The 17,096-nt window shown below is 47.0% G+C and overlaps 1 protein-coding gene across 3 annotated transcripts in view; it reads right to left on the reverse strand.

The window, feature by feature from the left end:
• The window catches only part of ATM (ATM serine/threonine kinase), a 434,777-nt gene that overhangs the window by 317,655 nt on the left and 100,026 nt on the right, over positions 1-17,096 (reverse strand). For all 3 annotated transcript variants that reach the window (XM_063951603.1, XM_063951598.1, XM_063951604.1), the window contains exons 10-11: positions 12,861-13,232; positions 11,936-12,133 (exon numbers count right to left, since the gene is read on the reverse strand). In XM_063951603.1, coding sequence (XP_063807673.1) covers positions 11,936-12,133; positions 12,861-13,232 — 570 coding nt within the window. The remainder of the gene's footprint in view (positions 1-11,935; positions 12,134-12,860; positions 13,233-17,096) is intronic.

Consider the following 17,096-nt stretch of genomic DNA (forward strand, 5'->3'; position numbering starts at 1 on the left):
GCCGAATGGGATTGCTTCGTAGGAAGCCACCATTTTACCCAGAACCCTTGTGCATTGATGCACTGAGACTTGGCTCGGTTTTAGGAGGTTCCTGACTAGCTCGGATAACTCCCTGGCTTTCTTCTCCGGGAGAAACACCTTTTTTTTTTTTTTTTTTGGACTGTGTCCAGGATCATCCCTAGGAACAGAAGACAAGTCGTCGGAACCAGCTGCGATTTTGGAATATTGAGAATCCAATCGTGCTGCCGCAACACTACCTGAGATAGTGCTACACCGACCTCCAACTGTTCCCTGGATCTTACCCTTATCAGGGAATCGTCCAAGTAAAGGATAACTAAAATTCCCTTCCTTCGAAGGAATATCATAATTTCGGCCATTACCTTGGTAAAGACCCGGGGTGCCGTGGACCATCCATACGGCAGCGTCTGAACTGATAGTGACAGTTCTGTACCATAAACCTGAGGTACCCTTGATGAGAAGGGTAAATTTTGACATGAAGGTAAGCATCCTTGATGTCCCGAGACATCATGTAGTCCCCTTCTTCCAGGTTCGCAATCACTGCTCTGAGTGACTCAATCTTGAATTTGAACCTCTGTATGTAAGTGTTCAAAGATTTTAGATTTAGAATCGGTCTCACCGAGCCGTCCGGCTTCGGTACCACAACAGTGTGGAATAATACCCCGTTCCCTGTTGCAGGAGGGGTACCTTGATTATCACCTGCTGGGAATACAGCTTGTGAATGGCTTCCAAAACTGTCTCCCTGTCAGAAGGAGACATCGGTAAAGCCGACTTTAGGAAACGGCGAGGGGGAGACGTCTCGAATTCTAATTTGTACCCCTGAGATATCACCTGAAGGATCCAGGGGTCTACTTGCGAGTGAGCCCACTGCGCGCTGAAATTCATTGAGACGGGCCCCCCACCGTGCCTGATTCTGCTTGTAAAGCCCCAGCGTCATACTGAGGGCTTGGCAGAGGCGGGAGAGGGTTTCTGTTCCTGGGAACTGGCTGATTTCTGCAGCCTTTTTCCTCTCCCTCTGTCACGGGGCAGAAATGAGGAACCTTTTGCCCGCTTGTCCACGAAAAGACTGCGCCTGATAATACGGCGTCTTCTCATGTTGAGAGGCGACCTGGGGTACAAACGTGGATTTCCCAGCTGTTGCCGTGGCCACCAGGTCTGAAAGACCGACCCCAAATAACTCCTCCCTTTAATAAGGCAATACTTCCAAATGCCGTTTGGAATACGCATCACCTGACCACTGACGTGTCCATAACCCTCTACTGGTAGAAATGGACAACGCACTTAGACTTGATGCCAGTCGGCAAATATTCCGCTGTGCATCACGCATATATAGAAATGCATCTTTTAAATGCTCTATAGGGAAAAATATACTGTCCCTATCTAGGGTATCAATATTTTCAGTCAGGGAATCCGACCACGCCAACCCAGCACTGCACATCCAGGCTGAGGCGATTGCTGGTCGCAGTATAACACCAGTATGTGTGTAAATACATTTTAGGATACCCTCCTGCTTTCTATCAGCAGGATCCTTAAGGGCGGCCATCTCAGGAGAGGGTAGAGCCCTTACAAGCGTGTGAGCGCTTTATCCACCCTAGGGGGTGTTTCCCAACGCACCCTAACCTCTGGCGGGAAAGGATATAATGCCAATAACATTTTAGAAATTATCAGTTGTTATCGGGGGAAAACCACGCATCATCACACACCTCATTTAATTTCTCAGATTCAGGAAAACTACAGGTAGTTTTTCCTCACCGAACATAATACCCCTTTTTGGTGGTACTCGTATTATCAGAAATGTGTAAAACATTTTTCATTGCCTCAATCATGTAACGTGTGGCCCTACTGGAAGTCACATTTGTCTCTTCACCGTCGACACTGGAGTCAGTATCCGTGTCGGAGTCTATATCTGCCATCTGAGGTAACGGGCGCTTTAGAGCCCCTGACGGCCTATGAGACGTCTGGACAGGCACAAGCTGAGTAGCCGGCTGTCTCATGTCAACCACTGTCTTTTATACAGAGCTGACACTGTCACGTAATTCCTTCCAACAGTTCATCCACTCAGGTGTCGACCCCCTAGGGGGTGACATCACTATTACAGGCAATCTGCTCCGTCTCCACATCATTTTTCTCCTCATACATGTCGACACAAACGTACCGACATACAGCACACACACAGGGAATGCTCTGATAGAGGACAGGACCCCACTAGCCCTTTGGGGAGACAGTGGGAGAGTTTGCCAGCACACACCAGAGCGCTATATATATATATATATATATATATATATATACAGGGATAACCTTATATAAGTGTTTTTCCCCTTATAGCTGCTGTATCTTTAATACTGCGCGTAATTAGTGCCCCCCCTCTCTTTTTTAACCCTTTCTGTAGTGTAGTGACTGCAGGGGAGAGACAGGGAGCTTCCCTCCAACGGAGCTGTGAGGGAAAATGGCGCCAGTGTGCTGAGGAGATAGGCTCCGCCCCCTTATCGGCGGCCTTATCTCCCGTTTTTCTATGTATTCTGGCAGGGGTTAAATGCATCCATATAGCCCAGGAGCTATATGTGATGCATTTTTTGCCATCCAAGGTGTTTTTTATTGCGTCTCAGGGCGCCCCCCCCCCAGCGCCCTGCACCCTCAGTGACCGGAGTGTGAAGTGTGCTGAGAGCATTGGCGCACAGCTGCAGTGCTGTGCGCTACCTTGTTGAAGACAGGACGTCTTCTGCCGCCGATTTTCCGGACCTCTTCTGCCTTCTGGCTCTGTAAGGGGGCCGGCGGCGCGGCTCTGGGACCCATCCAGGCTGGGCCTGTGATCGTCCCTCTGGAGCTAATGTCCAGTAGCCTAAGAAGCCCAATCCACTCTGCATGCAGGTGAGTTCGCTTCTTCTCCCCTTAGTCCCTCGATGCAGTGAGCCTGTTGCCAGCAGGTCTCACTGAAAATAAAAAACCTAAACTAAAACTTTCACTAAGAAGCTCAGGAGAGCCCCTAGTGTGCACCCTTCTCGTTCGGGCACAAAGATCTAACTGAGGCTTGGAGGAGGGTCATAGGGGGAGGAGCCAGTGCACACCAGATAGTCCTAAAGCTTTCTTTAGATGTGCCCAGTCTCCTGCGGAGCCGCTATTCCCCATGGTCCTTACGGAGTCCCCAGCATCCACTTAGGACGTTAGAGAAATAAAAACACAGAAAACTCTTTAACAGGTCTCATTACTAGGATCAGGTTTCCATGGACTTTCAAAGTAAGAAGGTTTATTTAAAGGTAACTTGACCCATCCAGTGGTTCAGATAAAGGACTTGCCGCAGGGCGGAAACAAATTGGTGAAAATGCACAGAACTAAGGGCATGATTCAGAGATGGACAAAAAGCCGATGTTCCATGCGTGTGAACTATTTTCATACTGCACATGTGCTACGATTGCAGTGCACATGCATCAAGGTGCTGCTGCGATCCCGCTCACAATGGCGATTTATTTGTAAAGTGACTGACAGGAAGGGACTGTTTGGGGGCTATCCGCCGTCAGCTGCGAGCTCTTATGTACAGAGCATGGTGACTGCGTCACTACTGCAGTGTCCAGTCTGCTTATTCATAGGTCTACCCTTAAAGCCCGATGTTCCCTGTTCTTGCATGTAGTCTGCGAACGTGTACACAATTGTGAGTTGCGATAGTTCCAGTGGGCGTCTCTCTTTATTTCTGGGCGGCAGCTTTACTTGCGGATATCAGCAGTTGCGAAGCAGAAAAAAAATCACACTAACTGCATTTGTGTCCATCTCTGAATCAGGCCGTAAATGCTTATAGTTGCCTGTTGCACGCATCAAACACTTGTCCATACACTTGGTTGGATAGTGCTCCTCCTCATTATTAGGGTAGACTTGGGCCAGCCTACACGTGCAAAGGATCCATCTGTAATCAGGCATATCTATGCCCACATCTAACACTGTATAGCCCACATCTTGCGACAATACGCCCTCACTTAAAGACACCTGAGTGACAGCCACACGTTACAGCACTGTTACACCCCTTCAATCGCAAGTGGAGATGCAATTAGAAAGGGGGTAATCCATGCAAACACAGGGAGAACATACAAACTCCACACAGGGCTTTGGTGGGAATTGATTCCAAGATCTCAGTGCTATGAGGCATTAATGCTAACCAATACACCAACCGTGCTGCTCCATTATAATCAATCAATATGTATGAAAATGTAGCCTCTAATTCACTAGAATTTACATCACTGAGGCATGAGGCCCTTAGCACCTGATTCAGAGGTGGATGAAGTGCGGACCTATGTTTTTAGTGTATGCATGCTTCAGAGTCGCACTGCGCATGTGTCTCAATGGACTTGCGTACCAGTCATAGGGTCCTATGTATTAAGACTTGGAGAGAGATAAAGTGGATGGAGATAAAGTACGAGCCAATCAGCTCCTGTCATGTCAGGATGTGACTAAAAAAATAAGATTTTACTCACCGGTAAATCTATTTCTCGTAGTCCGTAGTGGATGCTGGGGACTCCGTAAGGACCATGGGGATTAGCGGCTCCGCAGGAGACTGGGCACAACTAAAGAAAGCTTTAGGACTACCTGGTGTGCACTGGCTCCTCCCACTAAGACCCTCCTCCAGACCTCAGCTAGGATACTGTGCCCGGAAGAGCTGACACAATAAGGAAGGATTTTGAATCCCGGGTAAGACTCATACCAGCCACACCAATCACACCGTATAACTCGTGATACTATACCCAGTTAACAGTATGAAATATAACTGAGCCTCTCAACAGATGGCTCAACAATAACCCTTTAGTTAGGCAATAACTATATACAAGTATTGCAGACAATCCGCACTTGGGATGGGCGCCCAGCATCCACTACGGACTACGAGAAATAGATTTACCGGTGAGTAAAATCTTATTTTCTCTAACGCCCTAAGTGGATGCTGGGGACTCCGTAAGGACCATGGGGATTATACCAAAGCTCCCAAACGGGCGGGAGAGTGCGGATGACTCTACAGCACCGAATGAGCAAACTCTAGGTCCTCCTCAGCCAGGGTATCAAACTTGTAGACTCTTGCAAGAGTGTTTGACCCCGACCAAGTAACAGCTCGGCAAATTTGTAAAGCCGAGACCCCTCGCGCAGCCGCCCAAGAAGAGCCCACTTTCCTCGTGGAATGGGCTTTTACAGATTTAGGGTGCGGCAGTCCAGCCGCAGAATGTGCAAGTTGAATCGTGCTACAGATCCAGCGAGCAATAGTCTGCTTAGAAGCAGGAGCACCCAGCTTGTTGGGTGCATACAGGATAAATAGCGAGTCAGTCTTTCTCACTCCAGCCGTCCTGGAAACATATATTTTTCAGGGCCCTGACTACGTCCAGAAACTTGGAATCCTCCAAGTCCCAAGTAGCCGCAGGCACCACAATAGGTTGGTTCACATGAAAAACTGATACCACCTTAGGAAGGAATTGGGAACGAGTCCTCAATTCCGCCTTATCCATATAAAATACAGATAAGGGCTTTTGCATGACAAAGCCGCCAATTCTGATACATGCCTGGCCGACGCCAAGGCCCACAGCATGACCACTTTCCACGTGAGGTATTGTAGCTCCACGGAGTTAAGTGGCTCAACTCAATGCGACTTCAGGAAATCCAACACTACGTTGAGATCCCACGGTGCCACTGGAGGCACAAACGGGGGCTGACTATGCAGCACTCCCTTAACAAAAGTCTGAACTTCAGGCAGTGAAGCCAGTTCTATTTTGGAAGAAAATCGATAGAGCCGAAATCTGGACCTTAATGGAACCCAATTTTAGGCCCATAGTCACCTCTGACTTGTAGGAAGTGCAGAAATCGACCTAGCTGAAATTCCTCCTTTTGGGGCCTTACTGGCCTCACAGCACGCAACATATTTCTGCCATATGCGGTGATAATGGTTTGCGTTCACTTCTTTCCTAGCTTTAAATAGCGTAGGGATAACTTCCTCCGGAATGCCCTTTTCCTTCAGGATCCGGCGTTCAACCGCCATGCCGTCAAACGCAGCCGCGGTACGTCTTGGAACAGACAGGCCCCCTGCTGCAGCAGGTCCTGTCTGAGCGGCAGAGGCCATGGGTCCTCTGAGATCATTTCTTGGAGTTCTGGGTACCAAGCTCTTCTTGGCCAACCCGGAACAATGAGTATAGTTCTTACTCCTCTCCTTCTTATTATTCTCATTACCCTGGGTATGAGAGGCAGAGAAGGGAACACATACACCGACTGATACACCCACGGTGTTACCAGAGCGTCCACAGCTATCGCCTGAGGGTCCCTTGACCTGGCGCAATATCTTTGTAGCTTTTTGTTGAGGCAGGACGCCATCATGTCCACCTGTGGCCTTTCCCAACGGTGTACAATCATTTGGAAGACTTCTGGATGAAGTCCCCACTCTCCCGGGTGGAGGTCGTGTCTGCTGAGAAAGTCTGCTTCTCAGTTGTCCACTCCGGGAATGAACACTGCTGACAGTGCCAACACATGATTTTCCGCAGGGTTATCCGCCGATGCATCTGAAGATGCGACCCGGACCACTTGTCCCACAGATCCCACTGGAAGATCCTTGCATGGGACCTGGCGAATGGAATTTCTTCGTAAGAAGCTACCATCTTTCCCAAGGCTCGCGAGCATTGATGCACCGACACCTGTATTTGTATTAGGAGGTCTCTGTCTAGAGACGCCAACTCCTTGGACTTCTCCTCCGGGAGAAACCCTTTTTATCCTGTTCTGTGTCCAGAACCATACCCAGGAACAGTAGACGCGCCGTAGGAACCAGCTGCGACTTTGGAATATTCAGAATCCAGCCGTGCTGTGGTAGCACTTCCCGAGATAGTGCTACTCCGACGAACAACTGCTCCCTGGACCTCGCCTTTATAAGGAGATCGTCCAAGTACGGGATAAGTACTTCGGCCATTACCTTGGTAAATACCCTCGGTGCCGGGTCAGACCAACGGCAACGTCTGGAATTGGTAATGACAATCCTGTACCACAATTTTGAGGTACTCCTGGTGAAGAGGGTAAATAGGGACAAGCAGGTAAGCATCCTTGATGTCCAGTGATACCCTGAAATTCTCCAGGCTTGCAATAATCGCCCTGAGCGATTCCATTTTGAACTTGAACCTTCGTATATAAGTGTTCAAGGATTTCAATTTTAGAATGGGTCTCACCGAACCGTCTGGTTTCGGTACCACAACATTTTGGAATAGTAACCCCGGCCTTGTTGAAGGAGGGGTACCTTGATTTCACCTGCTGGAAGTACAGCTTGTGAATTGCCGCCAGTACTACCTTTCTCCGAGGGCAGCAGGCAAGGCTGATGTGAGGTAACAGCGAGGGGGAGTCGCCTCGAACTCCAGCCTGTATCTCTGTGATACTACTTGCAGAACCTAGGGATCCACCTGTGGGCAAGCCCACTGGTCCCTGAAGTTCCCGAGACGCGCCCCCACCGCACCTGTCTCCACCTGTGGAGCCCCAGCGTCATGCGGTGGACTCAGAGGAAGCGAGGGAAGATTTTTGATCCTGGGAACTGGCTGCCTGGAGCAGCTTTTTCCTTCTTCCCTTGTCTCTGTGCAGAAAGGAAGCGCCTTTGACCCGCTTGCTTTTCTGAAGCCGAAAGGACTGTACCTGAAAATACGGTGCTTTCTTAGGCTTTTGTGAGGAAACCTGAGGTAAAAAAATTTCTTCCCAGCTGTTGCTGTGGATACGAGGTCCCAGAGACCATCCCCAAACAATTCCTCACCCTTATAAGGCAGAATCTCCATGTGCCTTTTAAAGGCAGCATCACCTGTCCACTGCCGGGTTTCTAATACCCTCCTGGCAAAATGGACATTGCATTAATTCTGGATGCCAGCCGGTAAATATCCCTCTGTGCATCCTTCCTATATAAGACGACGTCTTTAAAATGCTCTATGTTAGCAAAATATTATCCCTGTCTAGGGTATTAATATCATCTGACAGGGTATCAGACCACGCTGCAGCAGCACTATTTTGCTGAGGCAATTGCAGGTCTCAGTATAGAACCTGAGTGTGTGTATATACAGACTTCAGGATAGCCTCCTGCTTTTTATCAGCAGGCTCCTTCAAGGTGGCCGTATCCTAAGACGGCAGTGCCACCTTTTTTGACAAACTTGTGAGCGCCTTATCCACCCTAGGGGATATCTCCCAGCGTGACCTATCCTCTGGCGGGAAAGGGTACGCCATCAGTAACTGTTTAGAAATTACCAGTTTCTTATCGGGGAACCCACGCTTCTTTACACACTTCATTCATTCATCTGATGGGGGAACAAAACACTGGCTGCTTTTTCTCCCCAAAAATAAAACCCCTTTTATTTCATGTCAGAAATGCGTAACACATTTTTCATTGCCGAGATCATGTAACGGATGTTCCTAGTGGATTGTGTATATGTCTCAACCTCGTCGACACTGAAGTCAGACTCCGTGTCGACATCTGTGTCTGCCATCTGAGGTAACGGGCGTTTTTGAGCCCCTGATGGCCTTTGAGACGCCTGGGCAGGCGCGGGCTGAGAAGCCGGCTGTCCCACAGCTGCTACGTCATCCAGCCTTTTATGTAAGGAGTTGACATTGTCGGTTAATACCTTCCACCTATCCATCCACTCTGGTGTCGGCCCCACAGGGGGCGACATCCCATTTATCGGCCTCTGCTCCGCCTCCACGTAACCTTCCTCATCCAACATGTCGACACAGCCGTACCGACACACCGCACACACACAGGGAATGCTCTGACTGAGGACAGGACCCCACAAAGTCCTTTGGGGGGACAGAGAGAGAGTATGCCAGCACACACCAGAGCGCTACATAATGCAGGGATTAACACTATAACTGAGTGATTTTTCCCCCAATAGCTGCTTGTATACATATATTGCGCCTAAATTTAGTGCCCCCCCTCTCTTTTTAACCCTTTGAGCCTGAAAACTACAGGGGAGAGCCTGGGGAGCTGTCTTCCAGCTGCACTGTGAAGAAAAAAATGGCGCCAGTGTGCTGAGGGAGATGGCCCCGCACCTTTTTCGGCGGACTTTCTCCCGCTTTTTCTGGAATACTGGCAGGGGTAATTTTACATCTATATAGCCTCTAGGACTATATATGATGTAGATTTGCCAGCCAAGGTGTCATATATTGCCCTCAGGGCGCCCCCCCCAGCGCCCTGCACCCATCAGTGACCGGAGTGTGAGGTGTACATGAGGAGCAATGGCTGCAGTGCTGTGCGCTACCTTGGTGAAGACCAAAGTCTTCTGCCGCCGATTTTCCGGACCTCTTCTTGCTTCTGGCTCTGTAAGGGGGACGGCGGCGCGGCTCCGGGAACGAACACCAAGGTCGGGTCCTGCGGTCGATCCCTCTGGAGCTAATGGTGTCCAGTAGCCTAAGAAGCCCAAACTACCACCTGTTAGGTAGGTTCGCTTCTTCTCCCCTTAGTCCCTCGCTGCAGTGAGTCTGTTGCCAGCAGATCTCACTGTAAAATAAAAAACCTAAATATACTTTCTTTCTAGGAGCTCAGGAGAGCCCCTAGTGTGCATCCAGCTCTGCCGGGCATAAGAATCTAACTGAGGTCTGGAGGAGGGTCTTAGTGGGAGGAGCCAGTGCACACCAGGTAGTCCTAAAGCTTTCTTTAGTTGTGCCCAGTCTCCTGCGGAGCCGCTAATCCCCATGGTCCTTACGGAGTCCCCAGCATCCACTTAGGGGTTTAGTACACAGACCCCATAGTGTGGGTAAGGACACAGACAGATTGACAGACAGTGACTCTTATAGGGGGGATGGGAGTAAAGGGGATATGGTTACAAAAATGGAGGCATGTCACGACCATTTCGTGGGCTTGTCTCTGCCTGCTACTGCCTCTTCTTAAGCAGTCAAAATGGCCCCGGCATCTTAGTTCGACAATGTCTTTGGACATTCTGAGTGACCATAGTCAGATGTTCGATGGTGCGACTTTGTACATAAGTGGTGGATGCCGTCAGGGGGGTCTCAGTACAAATCCCACCTTCTGGGTCATTTGCATATTTTCATACATTCGATGCGTACAAAGATGCAGCAGAGATACGATTAGCGGCCACCTCTGAGGCACCATGTTCTGTACATAAGAGCACGCCACCTCTGAGCCATGTTCCTGGCGCACAGCCTTCAAAACGGAAAATAAGAACGTCTGAGAACGACACTCTAGGAATAAGTTATCTGGTTACATACAGTACTTGTATTTACAACTGCAGACAGTGAGCAGTCAACATGCATTCAGTAAGCAGTTCTGCTTTCCTGCAGAATATTTTAATATGTTTCTGTCAACACTTGGGAAACATTCCCCGGAGATAGATAAACCACAAAGTCACAATACATTTGAACAAAAGTAGAATGCTCTGCAAAAAAGCAACAAATAATACGGTCAGCTCTTGCCAGAGAAATACAAATGTACTTGTATCCCAGGCACGCCTATAGTAAGTTAATAATTAGACATTACAGGGCTGATTAAGAAATCAGACATCTCCAGTTGCAGCTGAATGGGAGTAACTGGGCGGCACCTGGGCGTTTACAAGCAGACGAAGCAGAGAAGGCATGTCCTGGGTGCGTAGGCGAATCCGCGGGGTAATAATAGTTGAGCACTGCGATCAGACGAATCACTTGAGCCAAGGTCAGGGCTGCTGCAAATGCGCGTTGATAGTGATAATGGCCACTTTCACCATCCTTTGAAGCTTTAAGCCAATGTTTGCCCTTTATCTGCTAGAATGAAATGTGTAAAATAAATGGAGAACCCTCATCCTACGCTGTTGCTTGTTGTATCTAACGAGGGCCATTAGTAAAAGAAGGGGATGTGCTGGATGTAAATCATTCCGTACACCTGGCCTCAGCATTGAGATACTGGGTTGAAGCAGACTAATGTTTTGCACTGGTCACTTCAAGCCCAGTGTGCTAAAGGAAAGACTTCAGAAAAGGGATACGGTCATTAGGTCGACACCACTTAGGTCGACAGTCATTAGGTCGACAGGGTCACTAGGTCGACAGGGTCACTAGGTCGACAGTTCAAAAGGTCGACATGAGTTTTTCACATTTTATTTTCAATTTTTAAACTTTTTCATACTTTACAATCCACGTGGACTACAACTAGGAATGGTAATCTGTGCCGAGTGCAGCGGTAGCGCAGCGAGGCACCTTGCCCGAAACATGGTGAGCGAAGCGAGCCATGCAAGGGGACACAGTGCACTAATTGAGGTTCCTCGTCACTTTACGAAGAAAACGACACCAAAAAAAGTAAAAAACCCTCATGTCGACCTTTTGACCTCGTACATGTCGACCTAATGACCATGTCGACCTAGTGATCCTGTCGACCTAATGCCTGTCGACCAATAGTGGTCGTCCTAAGTTGTGTCATCCAACGACCCATACCCTCAGAAAATGATACAATGAAGAAGCCGGCTGTTACTGATGAATAGTATAACTGCAGTGGACTGCCTGGTGTACTGTATCTATGCTCTGACGCCTCATTGCCCTTCTGTTTATGTCTTGTATTGTTCATTTGTTATGTCCCCCTTCCTCACTTCCCTTTGATCCTTTGTTTCTCTCGCTTCTTACTACTGTTTCTATAAATTACATAATCAATTTCCTAGTCATCTGTGATGAAACTCCTTTAATTATGTGTTCCAATATAAATGTGTCTTTACAAATACAAATATACTGAATAAAGGTAGCATTGCAGCTATATTTGCAAAATATTAGTGCATGTAATCACCTCTAGTCCTCCCAAAGATAAAATAGACAAAATGAGAACCTACAGTAATGTAATACTATTTGAAAAACCTCACACAAAAAAAATAAACAAATACAAGTAAATATTAACTCCTAGTTAGATTTGTGATCCAATGCTTCCACTTTAATGAACATGTATCCTGTAATGATGGTATACGGGAAATATGCTCACCTATTTATGAGTGGGGCATGCTCATTTGTGTCTTCCATCTGGTCGTCCTGATGGCCGAAGAGTAGCCACTTAATGATCTCTTCCTTCAGCCACCTTTTGCCCCCACTGCTCTCATGCACAGGTTGTTCCAGGCCTGAAGTGAGATGGTCCGGCACAGTGCAGGAGGTGAGAGCCAGACTTAAGCAGTGGACTGTGGAGCTGTAAGCAAGGAATTCAGGTTTGGAAACCTCTGTCACATGCATAAATAATACCCTATACCAGCAATAAACAATTGTGTGTCACATCACTACACACTTTTACAAAAATTAAGAAATTTGGAACAACGTTCCCGAGAATTGTGGTAAATAGTAAGAACTTTAATAAAACTATCCTAAACTCAGTAACTATTGCCAGAGTAAGTTCTTTCAGTATCATGGCCCTTATTCTGAGCCTGCATAGACGTCACCCATATTCCGTGTTATAATTCCCAGCCCCTATCGTTGCTTCTATACTGAAAGTTATTCGTCAGTGAATGACCCAAAAAGGTTAATTTCCAGCTGTCAGTGTATCGCTGTTCTGGCCAACCAGTGGCTCTCCAGCTGTTGTAAAACTACAGGTCCCAGCATGCCCTACCACAGTTTTGCTATTAGGGAATGCTAAAACAGTGTCAGGGTATGCTAGGATGTGTAGTTTCACAACAGCTGGAGAGCCACAGGTTGGCCATGCCTGGAGTAGTGCGTCTGATATACTATAGAAGTAAATAGTGACCGTATCATTCACTCACCAATCACCACCCCATTTGCAGAATCAGAGGAGTGACAGCAAAAGACTAGATTATAGACATAAACAGGGTGAGAAAATACTAATTTCATACTTGTGCTGCCTTTAGCAGTGGTATGGGCTCAGGCAGTGAAACGGACCAGGAATGACCCGATATGTGACCTACCTGGATGGTTTGCCAGCAGATCCTGAGAAGACCTTCCAGAAATCTCTGTCAGCCGGCACTAGACCTCCTTGTAAGATGACACCTAACAAGGCAAAGCTCTCAGCCTCTGTTTGCGGAGAGCTAATGCTGCGTAAAGTAACAGCCCAGATCTTTGTCCACAGCTTTTGCAGATCTGATTTGGGAGTTATAGTCATGTAAGTTTTTTCCCTCTGGCAAACAGCAACCTCCTTCAAACATCTGAGCACAAATGTGGCCCTCTCCCCTCGCCTCTGCTGGGCCAGCAGCTGGTGGAGAACGGTCAGTAATGGCGTCAGTTCACCATCTGGCAGGCTGGTTGGGTGCCGTGAAATCAAACAAGCAGCGATTTGTAACCTTAAATTAAACACAGGCCAGAGCTTTAGAACACAGTAATATCATTAAAAAAGCTCACAAGATGTAGTTCTATAACATATGGTAACAACAATCCAACTATATGACTGCAATATACAGTAGCATTCTTAACAACTAAATGAGAATTTTGGAAATGTTTAAAAGCTTAATGGCCAAGTAGATTACAAGATAGAGTGTAAACCAAATGCACTGAATAGTTCTGTACCAGCCATACTGAAAATACATGGTCACGTTTTCTGTATATCTTTTATTTAGCATTTCACAGCAAGAGGCAAACAGTACATTGCATGTCTATGATATATTTAAGGGACGTATTATATTTTGTAATCTTGAAAAAGCAAATAGAAAATACAGTACATATACACTACTTTATACTTGCATTAAAAAAGTTCTCTCTGAATCCACTGTGGGACACTGGATCCTTGGAGTATAGAGTAGTTTAGTCACTAAATTATCCATACACAAAGTATTAAACTCATACCCTACATATTACCTAGTGACATGCGGTGGGCAGAGCCTTTCCAATCAGACTCCAGAGTTTTGACTATAAAAATGATATGAAATATACAAAGAATATGTTAGAAATATCTTCTTTGAATTATATTGTAATCACTGTTATAGTCAAAACTCTGGAGCAAAACATCTTAACAGGTGAGGCAGTGACCCCCCCCCCCCCCCCCCCCGCCTACCTTATCCATACATCTTTGATCAACATTTACCAAATTTACAGCAGTATACACTGCTGCACCTGTGTATAATGCCCACATGTATATACTGCTGCACCTGTGTATAATGCCCACATGTATATACTGCTGCACCTGTGTATAATGCCCACATGTATATACTGCTGCACCTGTGTATACTGCCCACATGTATATACTGCTGCACCTGTGTATAATGCCCACATGTATATACTGCTGCACCTGTGTATAATGCCCACTTGTATATACTGCTGCACCTGTGTATAATGCCCACATGTATATACTGCCTACATGTATATACTCCTGCACCTGTGTATAATGCCCACATGTATATACTGCTGCACCTGTGTATAATGCCCACATGTATATACTGCTGCACCTGTGTATAATGCCCACATGTATATACTGCTGCACCTGTGTATAATGCCCACATGTATATACTGCTGCACCTGTGTATAATGCCCACATGTATATACTGCTGCACCTGTGTATAATGCCCACTTGTATATACTGCTGCACCTGTGTATACTGCCTACATGTATATACTGCTGCACCTGTGTATAATGCCCACATGTATATACTGCTGCACCTGTGTATAATGCCCACATGTATATACGGCTGCACCTGTGTATAATGCCCACATGTATATACTGCTGCACATGTGAATAATGCCCACATGTATATATTATGTGTATATCTGGCTCTGGTTCTAGCCAGTGCCTCCTCAGCCATTTACCTCACCGCACATCACTAATATCACCTAGTCTGCTGGGAAGTCAGTTTTCGAATGAATCCCCATGCAAATTGTACTGCCTCAAATAGCATGTTAAATCTTCTAGGTGTGAATTCTCAGAACATTGCATTACACCCGAGAGTTGGAGTCTGACCACACCCAAGGACTGAAACACAGCAGGACTCTGAAGCTTCCGAGGCAGACTGCAGAATCCTTTCATAATAAGCCCCTGCACTGACTACAGAAGAGCCCATGGACCCCTCGTCACATGATGAGAATAGCTGCCCAAAATAGGGATTTTTGTTTACTTACCGTAAAATCTCTCTCTGATTCTATCTGGGGGACGCTGCGCCGTTACTTGTGGGTTACAGTGTGTGGTAGGGGAGTTTGGCAAAGAACCTACAAAAAAACTAACTCCTCCTTCCTCTAACCCCTCCCATCTCCAGCCTGACTAGTCAGTAACTCAGTTAACGTTTAGCCAAGCCAATAGCGATAGAACAGAATATAACCACTAAACCAGACAAACATACGGGAGGGATCGCAGCGTACCCCAGATGGAATCAGAGAAACAGATTTTACGGTAAGTATACAAAACGGAAGGAAAGAAGGTTTTGTACGCAAAACCACGTGGTCATCATGAAAAACCAACAAAGGCAAGACAGAGCCGACAACTCCGAAACCCGTCTGGCTGAGGCAATGGCCAAAAGGAAAACAACAACTTTGAGCGTTAGAAATCGTAGTTCCACAGATTCCAAAGGTTCAAACGAAGATTTTTGATGGGCCGTAAGGACTAAATTGAAGTTCCAGGGAGGAACCGGGGGAACAAAGGGTGGTTGAATTTGAATAACACCCTGTAGAATAGTCTGTACCTCTGGAATGAGAGCCAATTTTCTTTGAAAAAGGTCCGATAAGGCAGAAACCTGGCCTTTTAGTGAAGAAAGTCGCAAACCTTTAGTGAGGCCACCCTGAAGAAATGACAATAGGACGAGGCACCCTAAATAGGTCCGGTGTCAATCCGCATTTTTCACACCAAGCAATGTAAATGCACCACACCCTGTGATAAATTCCAGAAGTTACCAGCTTCCTGGCCTGAATCATAATCTGTACGACTGGCCGAGATAATCCTTTAGCTCTTAAAATGCTGGATTCAAGAACCATGCCGTCAAAGCCAGCCGATTTAAATCGGGGTGGTGACATGGTCCTTGAAGGAGAAGGTCTGGTCGTAGAGGGAGACGATAAGGCTCCACGACGACCATGCCGCGCAGAAGAGTGTACCACTGACGACGCAGCCAATCCGGAGCTATCAGAATGACCGGCAGACCTTCCCGCCGGATGCGTTGAAGTAAGCGTGGAATCAACGGGATTGGTGGAAACGCATATCCCAGCTGAAACTGCCATGGGGCTGCCAAGGCATCGACCAGAATCGCTTAAGGATCCTGAGTGCACGACCCTTAAAGAGGAAGCTTTTTGTTGATGCGAGTCGCCATGAGATCTATGTAGGGTGTTCCACACCGAGAGACTAGAGAGAGAAACACTTCCTGGTGAAGCTCCCACTCCCCCGGGTGGACCGTGTGACGGCTTAAGAAATCTGCTTCCCAGTTGTCGACTCCCGGAACGTGAATTGCGGAAATGGCCGGAACCCACTTCTCTGCCCATCTTGAGAATGTGAGCTACCTCGTTCATGTCTCATGGTTCGTTCCAACTTCGAGTTCCTCTTTGTCTGTTTATGTAAGCCACCGCCGTGGCGTTGTCGGACTGAACACGAACTGGATGACTCTGGACCATGGATTGTATCTGAATGAGCGCATATCGTATCGCTCGCAGTTCCAAAACGTTGATCTGTAACAATGACTCCTGATTGCTCCTGAAAGTGATGAGTCTGAAACACCTCACCCCAACCCGTGAGGCTGGCGTCCGTGGTGACCATCCTCCAAGACCAAATCGCGAACGGAGCTCCCTTGGTTAGACTGACTGTGAAGCCACCACTGGAGCGATTAAAGAGTCTGTATTGATAAGCGGAACAACTGTAAGTTGATGTGTGGTCCATCCGGGACCAACAGCACAGAATCTGAGGTAACAAGAATTGAGGAACTTATTGGGCGCTAAAAGAGATATGGGCAGCCTTGGCTACACACAAAAGGGGTTCCCTTAGATGCCTCTAAAAGATTCCTAGAAGTTTGTAGTGGTGTAGCCTGGGTGCACTTTAAATGACAAGGTAAGAAGATGCGAAAACCAAAGCAATGGTTTTTCTCTATGGATATGTATATTAAACATAAAACAATAGCAATTAATAAAAAGTCAAAATTTAATACATACTTAACTTAGATGGCCTATAGTGTAACACTACTGAATTAAAATTTATGGGTATAAGGTGGAATAACATAAAAAAGCATGTAATATACAAATCGTACC

Source organism: Pseudophryne corroboree, chromosome 2 (assembly GCF_028390025.1).
Source record: "Pseudophryne corroboree isolate aPseCor3 chromosome 2, aPseCor3.hap2, whole genome shotgun sequence".
NCBI classification, from domain to species: Eukaryota; Metazoa; Chordata; class Amphibia; order Anura; family Myobatrachidae; genus Pseudophryne; species Pseudophryne corroboree.